The sequence below is a fragment of the Apostichopus japonicus genome, chromosome 12, assembly GCF_037975245.1.
Source record: "Apostichopus japonicus isolate 1M-3 chromosome 12, ASM3797524v1, whole genome shotgun sequence".
Classification (NCBI taxonomy): Eukaryota; Metazoa; Echinodermata; class Holothuroidea; order Aspidochirotida; family Stichopodidae; genus Apostichopus; species Apostichopus japonicus.
Genome location: NC_092572.1, coordinates 1,857,540 through 1,875,180, shown reverse-complemented (window position 1 = coordinate 1,875,180; position 17,641 = coordinate 1,857,540). Strand labels below are relative to the sequence as shown.

The window sequence follows — 17,641 nt, the reverse complement described above, 5'->3', positions numbered from 1 at the left end:
TAATCACGGAAGTCATACAATGCGTCAAGTACAGGCATGAAATAACCACGAAGCTGCTAGTCGTTAGAGTAGCAGCTCCTTGTAATAACTAACAGCAACGTTGATAGAAAGGAAGCAAGTATATATAGTTATATCCCTTTAAATCAAACACAATTACCATTTAAATAATATGTGATATATATATATATATATATATATATATATATCTATATATATATATATATATATATATATATATATATATATATATATATATATATGTATATATTAATGAAAATCGTAATGAGTTAATAAATATATATATATGGTTTGACTGTCTATATTGACACCTTTCCGGTTAACACAATTATTAAAATCATGGAAATCATTATACTTAGCATAAACCACATTAATATTCATTCGTATATATATATATTTATTCATTCGCCTTTGTCATTTTTTTCCATTTGATATTAGAGTTCTGTTCACCACTGATTTTGAATTGTTTAGCATCATGATTAAATTCTAGAGTAAGGCAAATTATGTCACCAAAACGTCAAGTAAATTTAAGACCAGTTTTACTGGTTCCAGACCTTTGGACAGACGGTCAGTATCCATAGCATAGTTAGTCAGGGTGTCCACATATTAAGACCCGGATTTGAATCTCAGTGAAGACTGGAAGTTATGAATTTTCTCCCTAAAATTTCCACTATTTATATATAGATATATTATGCGCGATATGAAGTAAAATATTCGTTGTTTATGTTTATAGATGTTTATTAGAAACCAACACATTTTCTTAAAAGACGATACTCACTTTTTGCCATATCAAATCTCATTAGTTTAGATCAGTGATTTATTATATAGATATCAATCATTTATTATCCTCGTAGGTGTAATTTCGAATCAATTTTTATGTGTCACAATAACGTTCGTTTGTTTTCGGCTTTGTCATTTGGTCGTTTCTGTACACGCACTTGGTGGAACGACACTTATAAAAGTAACTTATGGTACGCATGGTAGGTTTATCAGTTCTCAACAGGCCCGGGACAACAGTCTTGCACACCTTTCACAACTCCCATCAAAAGCAATGATTGTTGCTATTAGTTTGCAAATAATACTACCAGAATCAGTATAATCTGGCGTTTTGAAGATGACTCTATACAATATAAAGCGATATTCTACGAAGTTGCAGTATCCTTCGTTTTCGAAATGTTCAAAGTGCAGAAATAAACGGTCTGGTTTCCTCGTACTTTATAACATCAATTAAGGACACCAAGTTAAATAAAACCACGCTGTCATATGTAAATTATTCTCTATTATCCTCTTGAGATGTTAAAGGCACAATTTCATTTTTTAATTGTTGAATAGCCAATTTAAGTGTAAAGAATCGAACAAAAATTTAGTATAACTTAACGCTGCATTATTTTATTAGCAATACTATTGACAATATATTTAAGGGAAACTTAACCACGATATCACACAGACACAAACAGGTGTTTCGTAATTTGATAAGTGGATGAGTGGATGTTGCTCATCAAATGATAAATTTCATATAAGTTGTTTCCTTTGTTAAATATGTTTTTTTTTTTTTTTTTGCAATGGTGAGACTCGAAATTTTCTTTCATTTCTTTATATATTCAAATGGAGCTGTTGTTAACTCTGTGAACGTGTTATCTGCAAATGCATGGCATCAGAGAAAAACACTAACATATTTATCTCTTGATGAGAAAAGCGACGGTTGTCCCTTTTGTATACTTTGATTGCTCAAATGATTATGCCTTTCATTTTAATTGTATGTTAATCAGTCTTTCGTACCGTCGTCATATTAAGAACATAAAAAGAACTAATATAAATTCGATTTAACGTAGCTTAGTAAGATTCCAGCATAACATTAAAGAAATATTAATGAAACTTTAATTGAAGGCGACGCATGTAAGCTACTTAATTCTTTTCTGTTTTGGTGAGACATGCATAAAGCTGTCTAGTATGATAATTATACATTAAAACGTGCAGTTCTAAGTTTATTGAATTCTAAACCATAAAAAGAAAATGTGCGCTGATAAATGAAAATCTCTCCAGTGACAAGCAAAGGCATAGCTGGCGTTCAATTCAGAGTATTGGTATCATTGTAAAATATTGTTACTGTTACTTTGTTTAAAGTGGAATATAACAAAAAGCTCACATTAAAATATGTGAATCAATGTTTTTTATATGTGTTCGTACACCTTTAACTTTTCATTACAAGTTAACACAGTAACATTTTCAGAGCATTACTTCCAAAACTGCAATCATTTACATAATGACACAGGATTTTTTTTCTATAACCTAAACGATAGACAAAGGTGCCATCCCGTGGTATACACAGGAGTAACCGAACACTTTTGCTAATGAAATAATAAATATGCAATGCATCATATTTCACTTGTGTCTTGCTAACTATATCCTTTCCAAAATTGGGGCGATGAATCATTTCGTTTTAATCTTCAATTTCTGAATACGGACTATCTTCTTTGTCCTGACAAAATAAAAATACAGTACAAACAAATAAAATAAGAACCTAGAGAAAGAGTTGAAAATGATGTAAATATGATTTCATGTGTAAAAATAAACCATGGAACATAAGTAAATACTGTAATTATTGATATGTCGTATAGGCTCAATATTCCAAGAAGTATTGGGAAATATGCTAGAAACCGGATAAAAGCAGAATCGGCCATAGTCATCCCTGAAATTAGTAATTTCCTGCAATATTTTGTACTTACAGTGTGCAAAACTAGGGCAATAACAAGCTTGGCGAGCTCTAAGTTGATTGAGTCATCATCGTAAATTGTCATGCCTCACCTGGCTTGAACTTTACTTACCGTATCCAGTCTTGCACGTAAATCTCGGGTTGTTTGTAAAATATCAGCTAAAGGTGGTCGCATGTTGTGGTCCCTTTGCCAGCAAGACACCATAACTCGAAATCTGATTAAACAATTGATTGAACAAGTGTGATTAGCTTGCCAATTGTCTATATGTTTTAACATGATACAAAACTGGGTTCAGTTTCAATTAATTGTAAATTAAGTCAACCGTGACAGTTTCATATCACGTTTATTTTTTTTGTATGCATGTTAGTTCTCATTTACATAATATATCACAGTACGCACAGATTCTTTGGACAGACTTTTGGTCTTGGGAGCAGGAAACCTTCCAGAATCTTCTTTTTGATATCCATTTGAAGCAATCCAGCGCAAGGGTATTCACCTTAAAAAAACAACAATTAGGCTAATGACAAACGTGGAAATGAAAATCGAATGGATGAATCTTCATTTTGATTAAGAGTTTAACAAGTACTTATAAGAAGAGATAAAACACACACAGATAGCAGATATTTATATTACCGATAGATAGAAGTTCCCACATAAAAACAGATAGGTTCCAGATGTCACTCTCTGGAAAATATTTCTCGAGTAGAAATATTTCTGTAGCCATCCAAGCCATAGGAGGGTTTTCCTGATTGCAAAACGAAGTTGAAATTAAAAGTGACTGGTGCTTAACAACTTCATTCTATTGGTGCAATTGCATAGCCAACATTTCATGTAAATTATTAATAATTGCAAGCCATGCACATTAAAAAAGCGATAACATTTACACACACACCCGAACGCATATTAGTATATATGTATATTGTTTACCTCCATTTCATTAGCAGGATCTTTTTCGAAGGTTAAAAGACTAGTAAAGGTAACAGAAGGGACAAACACACACACGCACAGACTACAGACAGGTTAATGAGCATGGTGAACACAAAAAGATAGTTATAAGTGGATTAGTAGACAAGGGATAGAGAGATCTAAAGAAAGAAGAGGTAGGAAATAAACAGTGGAGGGACAAAAGGAAGGATTAACTGAAGGATGTAGGGAATAAGAAATGCTACAATATTGATGTCGTTACTATAACAAATTAGGATTTTAATAAAAAGTAGTAAATATATCTAGTAATATTCTAAACAATAAAATATATTTCAAGTTACCTTTTTCAACAATTGCTGGATCCTTCCTACACATAATTCATTCGGGTAAATGCTGTAGAGTTTACAAGAGCCGCTTTCCGTCATCAGAGCTTTCCTCAGGGACAATGCAGGGTGACTAAACTGTTATAAAAAATAAAGAAATAAAAGAAACAATATGTATATATATACATATATATATATATATATATATATATATATGTATATATATATATGTATATATATATATATATATATATATACATATATATATATATATGTATATACATATATATATATATATATATGCAGCTACATTGAACAGTGATTTTTAACATTGATTCAAGTCGATTATGAAGTTTAAGAGCAAACGTCACTGATCACTGGTCTATATTGATGTACATTCAATTTTGATAGGGTGAGACATGTAACAATACAGATAAATATTAAAATTCCTACTTTTTATGAGCAAGATATTGCATTGCTTTTATGATGTCCTCTGCAAACTTGAGAAGGTATTTCAGAACAGGAGCATGATCGGTAGGCTGAAGTTTCCTACTGGTGTTAAGCGACAGTTCTGTTGGAAAACGTCTCACGACATGGTCGCAGAGAGTTCCAAAATTCAACTCTTCATAGTAAATTGCAAACGGAACTGGTGAACAAAATACAATATAGACACTTAAAGGAAGAAGCCATTCAAAGACCCAGGCTCGAATTCATGTGGTGACTGGAAGCTTTTTCACTGTTTTGTAGCAATTGGTATGAAATATATAGGCCTATATTATATTAATAAATATCAATACCAGCAAAATTCCACTTCACGACATGGTGTCTACTGATGTGTGAATGAGTATTAGTGGCATAATATGCATTCACACACCAGCAGAATCACTCTGGTCGATCAGTACGAACTTTAGACTGTGATACAAAACTAAACATGTCAAAGTTAGGCAGAATTAAAAACGCTCTGTAGTGCAGTTGCATACGTTACTTCAGATAATAACACAAAATTTCACCCTTCATGATTCATGCGTGAGGACATAATGGAGATATTAGTAAATGCACTTACGTGTCTGAATGGATGAATGCAAAATTTGACCAAAGCCATTGCCCATGTCGAGCAACGAAAGACTCTGCACAAGATTTTCCATACTCTCATAGTCACGGATTGTTGCCTGATCTAAGGAATGTACAAATACAACATAGGGCATGAGATATATGGACAACTGTCAATACTTGTCCAAAATTACATAGAGGGGTAAAGCCACCTAACCTCAAATTGTACCAAACCAAGTATTGACAATAAAATGTAATTAATCTCTATTGCTTGTTTTTACTTGTGGCAAATCAGGTTGTTTTCAAAAAGTGCATTGAGAGACAAGTTGTAAAATATCATGTTACCTGAGAGTTTCTTGGCAACACACGAGTATGAATGCGAGTCTTTGGTTGAAATAAATGCACTCCAGTATTCAAACGGTTGCCCTGACTGAATCTGTTTTCTTAGAAGTGGCTTCTTGTCTTTCGTTTCTTCTGATTCTATGACAAATATGCACAATAAGTGCATTGATATGTGCTTAGAGTAATGACAACGTCAACCAATTCTCATAACACAAGAAAAAGTTTTAATTTTATAATCGTTAACATGCATACGTGTAACATTTTTGTATATCATTTTCTAACCGTTACAAACATAAGTTGAAATTGTCAGCTCCCAGCTGCGTTGCACTTGTATATTTCAACTTTCTCAAGGTATTTAGTATGTTTCAATCATTATAGTTACTGGTTCTCAGTCTGATAAGGGCATACAATGCCGTATACAACATAAATAATACAATTGTCACAACAATATGAGGAATTGTATCTTACCCAACGACGCCATTGGCTCTGTCTCCGTTCTTATCATTCCATTTGGCAGATTATCTAGTCCTACATAACACACGTTTTCTTCCATAGCAATAATATTTGTCCCTCTGCAGAAATAATTAAATTTATTTAAGTAAATCAAATCCTAAGACTAAAATTTTAAGAAACATTGGCTATGAATTTAGCCAACCAAATGTTGATAAACATGGTTTATGCCAACAATTTTGAAATGTGTCACTGTTTGACTAAACCAGTTTTAGTTCAATTTTTGGCCGAACTCTCTTGAGTGTGATACATTGTTTATTTATAGCTATTACATAATAATTTGACATATATAAAGCAGTTACTTCCGTAAATCCTACAATTGCTTCTTCTATGAATTGTTTGGCTATGTTTACAACATTACCCATTTCCGCAACACTTTGGTATCGATCTTATATCAGTTGGTTTGGATTACGATATTTCACAAATACATGAACGTACAGGTAGACCCAAGAGTTCTATGTCTTCACAGAACTCTGCAAAACCTAGTGCAAACTAATAATATATAATTGATGAAGAGAATATTATTCAGAAAAATAAAGTTTTGAAGAGATACAGTTAAGTTACGCTACCCTTTCTCTTTGCAATTGTTATCTGAAAAATCAACAGAGAAAGAATTACAATTATCCGTACATTTTCACGTAAAAATATGATATGATGGATTAACTTTAATTTAATATATACATTACTTTATTCACATGAATATATTAAACGTTGCGCAATGCGTTTTATTTATTTATTTGTATTATAGATAAATTAATGTATTGCCAACGTCAGCCTCAAAAGTCACACGGGATTCTTTACTCCTAATTCTTTTAGGGGGGGACATATTAATTTGAATGGATACGAATTAAGTGTATACATTAGTTGCAATACATACATTATAAAGCACGTCATGTCTAACGTGCCAAAATGACATGTAAGTATCATTGCTTGAGAAGTCTCTTCCAAAGAAATATCAAACAAAAACTTAAATTAATTTTGTTTCTTACCCTAACTTACCCCTTTTTGTGCTATCATTTAAAAAACAACCATTTGATTTAATAATATTATGGATGACAAAAAATAGAGCTACACCATTGTAGCAAGTATAGCCTTCTGATTATTGCCGTATTTTACAGTTCTACAATACCCTGACTTACATAGCTTCATGACGAAGATTATGATGGTGAATATTGCAGCCAGAAGAAACGAAACTGCCATTCCAATTTTCCTGTGGGCTGTTTCTGAAAACTCTGAAAACTTTAAATAACGTTATATAAATTACGTTTCTTTTTTACCGTACTTTTATTAATTTTTCGTTGATTCCTTCTAAACATTTTTACTCGTTAAATGCATGGTAGATTGCATACAAACATAAACAACATACTACCTTTTAATTATGACGTTCACATCTGTAACGTGACCGTAACTTAAATATAATATCTACACAGTAAATTGGACGCAATCTAACCTGTTGTAGTACTGCTGTTGGTTATCAATAGCCGTTGACTCATATTTTGTTTATCTCCATCGCTAGCGCAGGTTATGGAGTCTTGAGCAGTGCTTGTATTTATAAATATTGGTATTGAAAAGTTGGTCGTCTCATTTGAAGTAAATCTCTCTGTGTAATTCAATCTGTCATCAACAAGCCAATGTAGAGTAACTGGAGATAACGCATTTTGAATGACGCAAAGGAGGTAAACGTTGAGCCCTCGTGCAAGGGTGATGTTGTGATCGGTATATTGATGGGTTTCTCCAACGATGGTTAATGTCTCTGAAACCGCAAAAAAAAAAACAAAAAAAAAACAATACATAACCTGTGTATTTCACCTCTACGTCAACCTATGCTGTGCTGTTGAATTGTGTTAATAGACAGGCCTATGACAAGGCTTAATGAATTACACAGGCAGGTGCGTATCTGTGTAGAGAATGCACGACCTCCGTTTATCCCTACTCGAAAAAAAAATACATATGAAGTAGCTATCATCACAATATTGGGGGTAGACTTACTAATAAATATATTAATACATATATTGTGTAAAAATAAGTTGGCCTGAAGTTTCGATCCTAGCAGGATCTTCTTCAGAGGCTAAATGACAAGTACAGTAACAGAAGGTACAAAAACACACGAGAAGAGAGTGAACAGAGATAAACAGTGGAGGGACAAAGAGTTAATAGTTGTTTATCTCCTACCTCTCCTCCTTCCCTGTTGCTTTCTTCTCACCATCCATTGTCTACTTATAATCCCCTTTCATCTGTCTCATTGTGTTCACCGTGCTCATTAACCTGTCTGTTTTCTGTGGCCAACTTACTTTTACGCATTCTATTACACATGCTCTTTTTGTATAAGCAGTTCTGACAGTTTTATTTTATTTTAATAAACATGCATATAGAATATATATGCTTCAGTGTACACCATTTCGCTTCTACACGTGAAGTTGTTCTACCATAAATTCCAAATTAATGTTGAGCTAAACACTCGAACACCAATGAGGGGCGTCCTTGAGTAATAGTGAACTTTACTTTATGGAATATGTTCTTACCTTTCGCGGAACTCTCCAGCTTAAATTCAGCCAAAACTTTGCCATCTAGCTCACATCGAATGGTATTTTTATTTGCTCGTGACATGAATCTAACCTTAAGGAGGAACTGTTCCCGTGGCACTCGTTTAATTTTGAGCCACTGATAACCCCCAAAGTGAACTCGCCCTTAGCTATTAAAGCATCACCCATTATCCATTTTACTCCCTTGGTTAGATGGTCACCGCAAACGAGACAAACTGGTTCACAATGTGAGCTCACGCACGTAGTAACTTGTCCTGGTGAGGATCCTTTCCCTGCATAACACACAGCAAAAGCTCCTTGATGAGCATCTGTGAAAAACAGGAATACCAAAAATATCAGCACAGCACAGCCAGTTTCAGATTAAAACTTTTAACCAACGCTGGGGAAGTATGTATCCAACCAACTGTTGAGCATTTTTTGCCCAATTGCCGCTGGGTAATGTTTTTACTCATAGTTGGGCATATTATTTTACCCATAAATAGTAATTAAGAAATTACCCAACTGGCCTGTTGGGCAATGTTTATCATTTGTTGGCGAAATATTGAATACGAATATCATATGGTTGGGTATCCTTTACTACTAATTGGGCAACATAGGGCTATTTATTGGTCGATATTTCGACATTATTTAAGCAGTTTTTCTCCCTTTATTGGGTAATGGATAGTTAATCAATATATTCATAATGATCAATACAGGTATTTCACGGTTTTTTACTGACTATACACAAAAATGTTGAATGATATAAATTAAAATAGGTGGGATGAACATGGAAGGTTGAATGATTGTGAACAAGTATAGCATACACCAAACCAAAAAGACAGATCTAACAACACAGTGTATTGTAGAATGATTTATTGAACATCTACTTTCTTGAAGCAGCATATCAAAACAAATTTAAAGCAGATAAAACAGATTAAAAAAATCATAAAGAAAAAATACACTTATCACATCCCACTTTGCTATTGTAGCATGCAACTATTGTTAATCAATTGTCATAGTAACATGTAACTGTCATCCACCCATTGCTATTATAGCATGCTACTCACGTCCACCCATTGCTATTGTAACATGCTACTCTCATCCACCCATTGCTACTGTAGCATGCTATTTTTGTCTACCCATTGCTATTGTAACATGCTACTCTCTTCCACCCACTGCTATATTGTAGCATGCTACTCTCATCCACCCATTGCTACTGTAGCATGCTTTTTTTGTCTACCCATTGCTATTGTAACATGCTACTCACGTCCACCCATTGCTATATTGTAGCATGCTACTCTTGTCCACTCATTGCTATTGTAGCATGCTACTCTCGTCCACTCATTGCTATTGTAGCATGCTACTCTCATCCACCCATTGCTACTGTAGCATGCTACTCTCATCCACCCATTGCTATTGTAGCATACTTCTCTCATTCACCCATTGCTTCTCCTGTCATTGTTTATCAAAATGTGTTTATTTTTACACTGTGCCTGGTTAGTTTTCAAATTCAAGAAATATATGAGCAGGGAAGCATTACCAACCCATGTAATCAACAGTTTAAGGATCATGAATCAGAAACTGCTATGGGCGCAGGATCATAAATCAGAAACTGTTTTGGCGCAAGTCTAGATAAGCTTTAAAAGATGACCAAAGGCTGATTCCCATATTAAATCTTCTATCAGTAATAGAAAACTAATGCAAATGAGACAGCACAGGTGGAAACACATATCTTATCTTTCAACATTTAATTACATTTTAGTTTTGTTGGAACGAGCCTGGTTAGCTAACACCAGATCATTGTGATGCTAAACCAAAGCTAGGGGTACCATCATGTCATGTTAGTACTCTATGCACAGGTTTTCCGAAATATTAACTGATTTTGTAAGACATTACTGTGATGGTGTTAATGAATATAATCTATTAAAACAAATTATTTTTGGCTGATTCAGTATGAAATAAAATGGCAAACACTTAAACATGAATGATGACACCAAGTTAACTGATACTGTAATTCACCAAATTCCTTGAACGCCAAGCCATGAAAGCTAAGTAATAGAACAATGGAAGTTAAGAAAAATCATCTGTAATTTTACACAGTATTTACACTTTAAATTTGTTCTATCAAGATGTAATGCATGATATAAATACAATGAATAGTTAGGAATAAAAGAACTACTTTGAATCTGATGCGATGAATGCACGCAGATTTCGAATGGAACTTGTGATGCTTGCCTCAGTGAAGTCATAGATCACAACCTGCAAAAACTGCCATGCAATCTTACATGTTGGTTGATATTCAATGTCAAATATGTACATGGCCTTAAAGCATACGTCAATAGCTTTCATGAGTGACTGCTGAGGGAGTGCATTCCGTTCTATGATGACATAAGTTTGTGATGGAGTTATCCGACTTCCCCTGCACACAACAAATGGCTGTGGGGTTTCTGTTGCTTTGAGGGTCTTTACATATTGGTCTATGTCAAACACTTCCTATGGAAAGAAAGAAAAATGCAATATTTTAAGAAGTGTAGTTATCTACAATTTCATGAAATGACACAAATTAAAAAAACCATGTAGCTATGAATATATATATATATATTTATATATATATATATAAAATATAAATGTAAATATAAATGAGCAGTCTTCAACAATTTTGAGATCCCTCTAAGCTCCCCATTTTACTGGAGCTGTCAAGAAAACTTTCAAAAATTTTACCCAGTGACCTCAAATAACATTTGACCCCCCCCCCCCAGAAAAAAAGGAAGACTTCTTTTACTGAATATGGTTGATATACACATCAAATATGAGATCTGTCTGAGCTTCCCAGTCTGAGTTATTTGAGTCACTATTTCAAACCTGCTGTTTGAGCCCTGCATTCAAATGGAGATGTAGAAAAACTTACTGGTTGCACATCAATGAAGCAGTTTACTGAATCATTTGCTGAGTTGTGACCCTTTGTACCCTTTCCACTCCTTCCACTTCTGAATATGATAGCTAACAGGGAAAAGGCCAGATTCTTTGTTTCTTCTGTGAAGATAAAAACAGTTAAACTGTTAATTATTCACCCCTTAAAACTGGCTAGTTAAATTTCTGCAGAATACAAAATATAATATTTAGACACCCTTTAAAATTTCTGTTTATGAGAATCACTTCCATTGTTAAACTTTCATTGTAGTAATGAGAGAAGCAGTATACATTCTAACCTTTGGTAACGTTAAACAACCAAGTTTCCAAATATTCATTACGTGAAAATTTTTGTATAGTCTCTAGAAGAGGCACTTTGCAGATTTTGACCTCTGGCTGGTGACCTATTTCTATTAACAGGAATAAATTAAGGATAACAACCTCACAAGATATGATCATATATCAATACACAATGGTGCATGTGCATGGACAGATTCACAGAGACACAGTCTGATAAAGGGTTGTCACTGACATGCATGTGCCATTTACATTGCCTGATTGATGTAAATATAGAAATATTGCCTTGCCGATGTGAGAGTACCACAGGCTTGGAGTCCCCCTAAAACTTAACCCAATGTTAGACTTCATTATTAACCATTTAAAAGGTTTTTCCAATTGTCCAACAATAAAAAGGCTCTATTCCTTGATTTTTGAACAGCAATCACCAATGAGAGGCAGCATACTATTAATTGCAGGAACCGTATTTTAAGTACAAAGCAGTGAGCATACTTTACTGTCAATATCACCATTCATGTACCTACAGCTCATGAGAATCTAATTTGATGGACCAACAAGTCAACATATGTCTGTTTGTTTTGTATATTTAGGCTTACCCTTTGTGAGGTCATCAATTTTTGTATTCTGCATACCTAGGACCTCCCTCCAATTTAGCTGTTGGCTGTATAAAATCACTTTTCTTGCCACCTTCTCCCATCTTTGATAGAGTTTGTTTGATCTTGATGGATACAGCAATGCAAAGTCTTGCTCAATCTAAAATGAAAATGAAAGTCACCAGTGGAACATGACTCTTTTTGGGAACAGCTGCATGCTATACATGGAAAGACTCACACATTAAAAAGCTTAGAAAATAGTTACTGTGGAACCCAATTATTTGTGGATTAAATGATAACTAATGATAATTATTTCAGACCTTTAACAGCCAAACAACATACATAAAGTAACCCAGGGTAACGATGGTTTCATGAGAACAAACTATCAGTGAACACTGTTTGGCATTCTGCTTTACTATTCCACCTCAATGTGTAAGAACATAGATTACCTGCAGATTTTACATACACAACTTTCATTTAAGCCTTACAAAAACAAATCAAATTTGTCTATAGCCAGCTGTCTTTAAAGATAAAAAAAATATATGAAAATGCCTAACTTGGCTGGAATGAGTGTCAGGTGCAATCATATTAATCATTAAAAAAAAGCAAAGTATTTAATAGAATTTTACCATTCCTGGGTCCAACAATCACGGAAACTCAGCAATGGTGGTGTTAACACTCCCCAGACTTTCTTTTATTCTCTTTTGGCGGTAGAAAGCTGTTTTCCCCATGAAAACAGTAACTTGGTCTTCAGGTTCCTTGTTGTATTTAAGCCATTGATTCATCATAACAAGTTCTTCTTCATTTTCAGGTGCTACTGGTGCTGAGAAATGAATTGTAAAGTAACTTCTATGTAATTGTTTTTGCTTTGTGCGGGCTTATTGCACTTACTCTTGTATGCTGACTGCATGAACTGGGTAGGCTTGTTAATGCTGTTATATACAACTTTAGGTATTCATCTGGATGATGTTACTCAATATGTAATATGTACCTACAGTACCACTATCCTGCAAAAGATGATAGAAATCTATCCTACTAAAACTGAGAAAGGATAATTTAAGTCATGCCTCATTGTTACTATTCTTGTTATAGCTACCCCAAGAAACAGGCAGACTTCACTCACCACAGCATCTGTTGTAATCAATCCATTATAATTGTTATAGAGATATAGTCTTTACAAGCTTTTGTAGCCACATAATGTATTAAATGTTAGCACACATTTACCTTGACTGCAAACAACTTTGACCCTGCTTTTATTGGCAATGCCATGTACATGCTTGAGGTGGAAAAAAAGTTTCTTGTTGCCTCCTTCTATAGTCCTAAGGCATTTCAAACAGGTGCATGAAATCTTTAGAGCTTACCGCTTCTCGCCAACCCTTTAAAAATGTCAGTCTCAGTTCGACTTTAGGAATCAATTCTTTTATACTTAATTCATCCAACAAGGCGAATGCAGTCACATCAATTCCATTTTCTGTTGAGAAAAAAAAAGAAGAAAAACAATGAACCACAACTTAGCATTGGCAGCAGAGTTTGAAAGCTTCGGGAGTCATAATCATTTGACTGTAATAGGACTGGATTTTGATGGATGCTGCCCTATTGGAAGCTTTTCCTTTCAAATTTTAACTTTGAAGTCAGTTTTGAAGGAAGTTCCATATACTATTAGCACATGTTAATTTGTTTGTGGTATTGGGCAATTTATTTTTCTGGTCTAACCTGCAAAGCATCCTCAGTGATAACACTTGTCACAGTTTGCAGCTTTAATTTATTTGCAGGAACATCCCTTAAAATTAATTTATATTGTATATATTCATTATTACCACTGACTGAACAGTGCCCTAACCCACCCCCCCCCTTTTATGACAGTGGTTGCAACATTAATAAATAAAACCATGCACAATTGTGACAACAATTAAATTCCTTGCCATCAAGGTATATCTGATGCATGGCTTGACATAACCCACAGCTGAAAGAAGCTGCACCATCATGCCCTTTATATTTTGCCATTAGTGCCCCATCTTACAGTGTTGTACATTGTAAACTTGTATTACACTTAGTTGCACTATAAAGTACGGTGCCTAAGTCTGTTGGCTCCGCCCAGCACTGAACATTTTCACCCAGCACTATATCAAAAATCGCCAATTACGCTGTTCACTATATCCATCTGGTGCAAGGAAAACTTCAAATATCTAACCTATATTACTCAATTACTGATAGAAATTTTGAAATTCTACACTTAAAATGTTGTGTATAGTATTAAATCAATCTTACGTTCTAAATTATTGTGGTAGTTTGCATCGTTAAAGCATCAGTTCATATATAGTTAACCTACATAGGCGTAGCTTATTATCGTTGGCGAGCTTTGCATGTTACCTACTGTACGTACCGTTAGTTACTGGATCTGAATACTGCATTTGTCATTATATGCAAGCGATTTGCCTCATTGAAGCTAGCGGCCACTAAGTTCAAGCACAGACAGTACTCTGATACATATATAGCTCAATATCAATGATGAAATGATGAATGCTGTTACAGTGTTAGTGGCTGCTCTTAGTCTTAATGGCTGCTAGCTTCACGCAAGTAAGCAGTTAACTGGTGCACATATAGTGATCACTAAACTAACTTGGCCCTATTCCAATGCCCATAGCCTACAGGATTTGTTCTCAATCTTACCATTTTTTTTTTAAGTTACAATGTATTGGCTAGGGTAATACAGGCTTAAACTACGTTAAGTGGTTATGTTTGAAGTAAATATTCAAAGACATCGTCATTTTTAAGCGCTCCAAAAGTAGCATAATCTGGTATCTGATACTGAGCAAATTTAATTTGACTTCCATCCCCCTACTCTCACGTTGAGTTTGACTCGAGCTGACATTTCCCCTCGTTTTGACCCTTCCCCAATCTGTCACTAGAATAACAACCAGTTCGCTAATTCTAAATTTAAAAATTCCTGGGCACAACCCTAGGTTACTAGACCTAACGTCAGACGGTAGGGTTTGCTTGGTAGCTTAATTTGTACAAATTCGATTGAGCAAATTTGGCATAGCCTAACGTTAAACCTGTGCTAGTTGGCCAGTAGCATATAGGCTAAGTACGTAGGCTAGAAAAGTACTACGTACACTACTCCTACTATCTACGTACCCTTGGAACTTGTACATTAATGAATTTCATGCACGGTTATCTGGTGTCAAGTTAGGTCCCAATGTCTTTCGTCAATATTAACATCAATACAATTCCAATTCGATCGTTGCAGCTACTAGTAGTAGTATAACAATATTAAATATAGCCAAAAGCTAGGCCTAATCTGGACCTAGGCTACACTAGTTAAGTTACGTTTAACCTATCGAGTAACGTTACTCATTATGCTTTTCGACCTTACCTGACGCTATCTCTTTGTATACCAATATTTACATCATTTTCATATCAACATAATATAGGTTTGTAATTTTGTTAGCCTGCTCTTCAATTGTACATTCTTACCTTGAAACTTGTCTATCAGCTCTTCAACCCCCCATTTTTGTAGGATTTCTTCGATAGGCCTGCCAATCTTCTATATTTTCATCTACACTCGTCATCTACACTGTATGTATGAGCTATGCGATGATACGTAACGTACGGTGTTTGTCCATGCAAACACACACAAATGTATAGGCAAAACGTTCATTTTTTCGTCGCAGATGTGCGCGTCGCCCCAGTCAGTACCAGTGACTTTCGATTTGGTGGGACGCTTACCAAATGTTGGGTATATTTCATTCACTTTGCACAGCGGTTTACTAAATTCTGTTTTACTATAAGTTGGTCAACACATAGAGCAGGGATTTTGCCCAATATTGTTAAAGAACTCCCCAACCGAGCATTTGCCCAGAAAATATTACCCATCTTTTTTAGAGTGTAGACTGGGGATTTTACTTACCGAAAATACCGAACAAAATTGTAATAAAAAATAGCGGACACGACAAGTAAGATATCTCCATAATTTCTACCTTTGTTTAAATTGCCAATAACAGTTATGATTGTATTCTACGTGATGTAACAGTGGATTCATATCACCCTTGTCAATCATTATTAACTTCATCTGATTGGCTGGAGTCATAGTTGATTATTTCATAATAGTTGATGGAACCTCATCAATATACTATTGTTTTATGGGGTAGAACGCATGGGAGCGTAAAATAGATAGTAGAAATGCGGATCTTGCCAGCAGGTTGGTGAATAATTAGGCTACGAAGCCTAGAAATAAAAAGTATTTGTGATTTCTGAAAAAGCCTAAATGTATTAAAAACCTAAATTTATGTGTCATCGATTTTGGTTTCGATGAATATCATAACCTTTGTAATCATGATGGCGTGTGTGTGTGCGTTTGTGACGCCCATCTTGTAAACACGATATCTCAACAAGGAAATGTTGGACCAAGTTCATGTTTAGTGTGCAGATGTAACACATTAAGTACAAAGAAGCATATTGTTTTCTGTGGAGGTAAGATGTCATTTGGGGTCACCAGGGGTCAAATTGTGAAAACTTTGGAAACACGATATCTGAAGAAGGGAAGCTTGAGCAGACCTCATATTTAGTGTGTAGATGTACCACATTGAGTACAAAGAAGCCTATTGTTTTCTGTGGAGGTCAAAGTACATTTAGGGTCACCAGTGGTCAAATTGTGAAAACATTGTAAACATGATATATCAAGAAAGGAAGCTTCGGCAGACCTAATTTTAGGGGAGTAACGTACCGCATTGAGTATAGGAATTTAATTGTTTTTTGTGGAGGTAAAAGGTCATTTGGGGTCGCCAGGGATCAAATTATGAAAACATTGTAAACATGATATCTCAACATTGGAAGCTTGAGCAGATTTTATACTTGGTATGAAGGTTTATAACATTAAGTCAAAGAAGCCTGCTGTTTTTGATGGTAGTCAAAGGTCATTTGGGGTCACCATGGGTCAAATTGTGAAAACATTGTAAACAGGATATATCAAGAAGGGTAGCTTCGCTGACCTAATTTTTAGAGTGTAGACGTACAACATTGAGTACATGACGCATAATGTTTTTGGTGGAGGTCAAACTTCATTTGGGGTCACCAGGGGTTAAATTGTTAAAACATTGTAAACATGATATCTCAATATTGGAAGCTTGGGCAGATCTCATACTTGGTATGAAGGTGTATAACAAAGTAAAATAATCCTATTTTTTGATGGAGGTCAAAGTCATATGGGGACAACAGGTAAAATCGTGACAACCTTGTTAACAAAATTTTGCAATAAAGGCCAGATCTCATATTTGGATTGATGATGTACCATATCAAATTTAAGAGGCCTATTATTGCTTTTGGTGGAGGTCAAAGGTCATTTGAAAGTAATAAAAATGCCAAACATTTACTTCACTCCCCCTATTACCTGTCTCTCCACGCTAACACATCTTCCTACATATAATATCGATAGAGAA

At 34.7% G+C, this 17,641-nt stretch overlaps 4 protein-coding genes across 10 annotated transcripts in view; 1 reads left to right on the top strand and 3 right to left on the bottom strand.

Annotated features, from left to right (window-relative positions):
* The window catches only part of LOC139977691 (uncharacterized), a 53,886-nt gene that overhangs the window by 14,515 nt on the left and 21,730 nt on the right, over positions 1 to 17,641 (top strand). The gene's annotated exons all lie outside the window — the stretch shown is intronic.
* Positions 312 to 4,141, bottom strand: LOC139977721 (ephrin type-A receptor 4a-like). Its single transcript, XM_071987234.1, has 5 exons — positions 3,998 to 4,141; positions 3,366 to 3,477; positions 3,132 to 3,228; positions 2,844 to 2,946; positions 312 to 2,497 (listed from the first exon to the last, which is right to left on the bottom strand). Exons 1-5 carry the CDS (start codon positions 4,079 to 4,081, stop codon positions 2,459 to 2,461), a joined length of 435 nt encoding a protein of 144 aa, XP_071843335.1. The 5' UTR covers positions 4,082 to 4,141; the 3' UTR covers positions 312 to 2,458.
* LOC139977719 (uncharacterized) lies at positions 4,326 to 16,188 on the bottom strand. Its single transcript, XM_071987228.1, has 9 exons — positions 16,114 to 16,188; positions 8,404 to 8,732; positions 7,332 to 7,634; positions 7,021 to 7,113; positions 6,451 to 6,472; positions 5,840 to 5,943; positions 5,375 to 5,509; positions 5,043 to 5,153; positions 4,326 to 4,625 (listed from the first exon to the last, which is right to left on the bottom strand). Exons 2-9 carry the CDS (start codon positions 8,486 to 8,488, stop codon positions 4,429 to 4,431), a joined length of 1,050 nt encoding a protein of 349 aa, XP_071843329.1. The 5' UTR covers positions 8,489 to 8,732; positions 16,114 to 16,188; the 3' UTR covers positions 4,326 to 4,428.
* On the bottom strand, positions 10,156 to 16,101 carry LOC139977720 (uncharacterized). 5 transcript variants are annotated; one of them, XM_071987229.1, is made up of 6 exons: positions 15,681 to 16,101; positions 13,565 to 13,674; positions 12,833 to 13,026; positions 12,207 to 12,363; positions 11,312 to 11,436; positions 10,156 to 10,896 (listed from the first exon to the last, which is right to left on the bottom strand). In XM_071987229.1, exons 3-6 carry the CDS (start codon positions 12,833 to 12,835, stop codon positions 10,579 to 10,581), a joined length of 603 nt encoding a protein of 200 aa, XP_071843330.1. In that variant the 5' UTR covers positions 12,836 to 13,026; positions 13,565 to 13,674; positions 15,681 to 16,101; the 3' UTR covers positions 10,156 to 10,578. The 5 variants fall into 5 exon arrangements, with proteins under 5 accessions (XP_071843330.1, XP_071843332.1, XP_071843331.1 ...); XM_071987231.1 differs by lacking the exon at positions 15,681 to 16,101 and adding an exon at positions 15,342 to 15,588; XM_071987230.1 differs by lacking the exon at positions 13,565 to 13,674.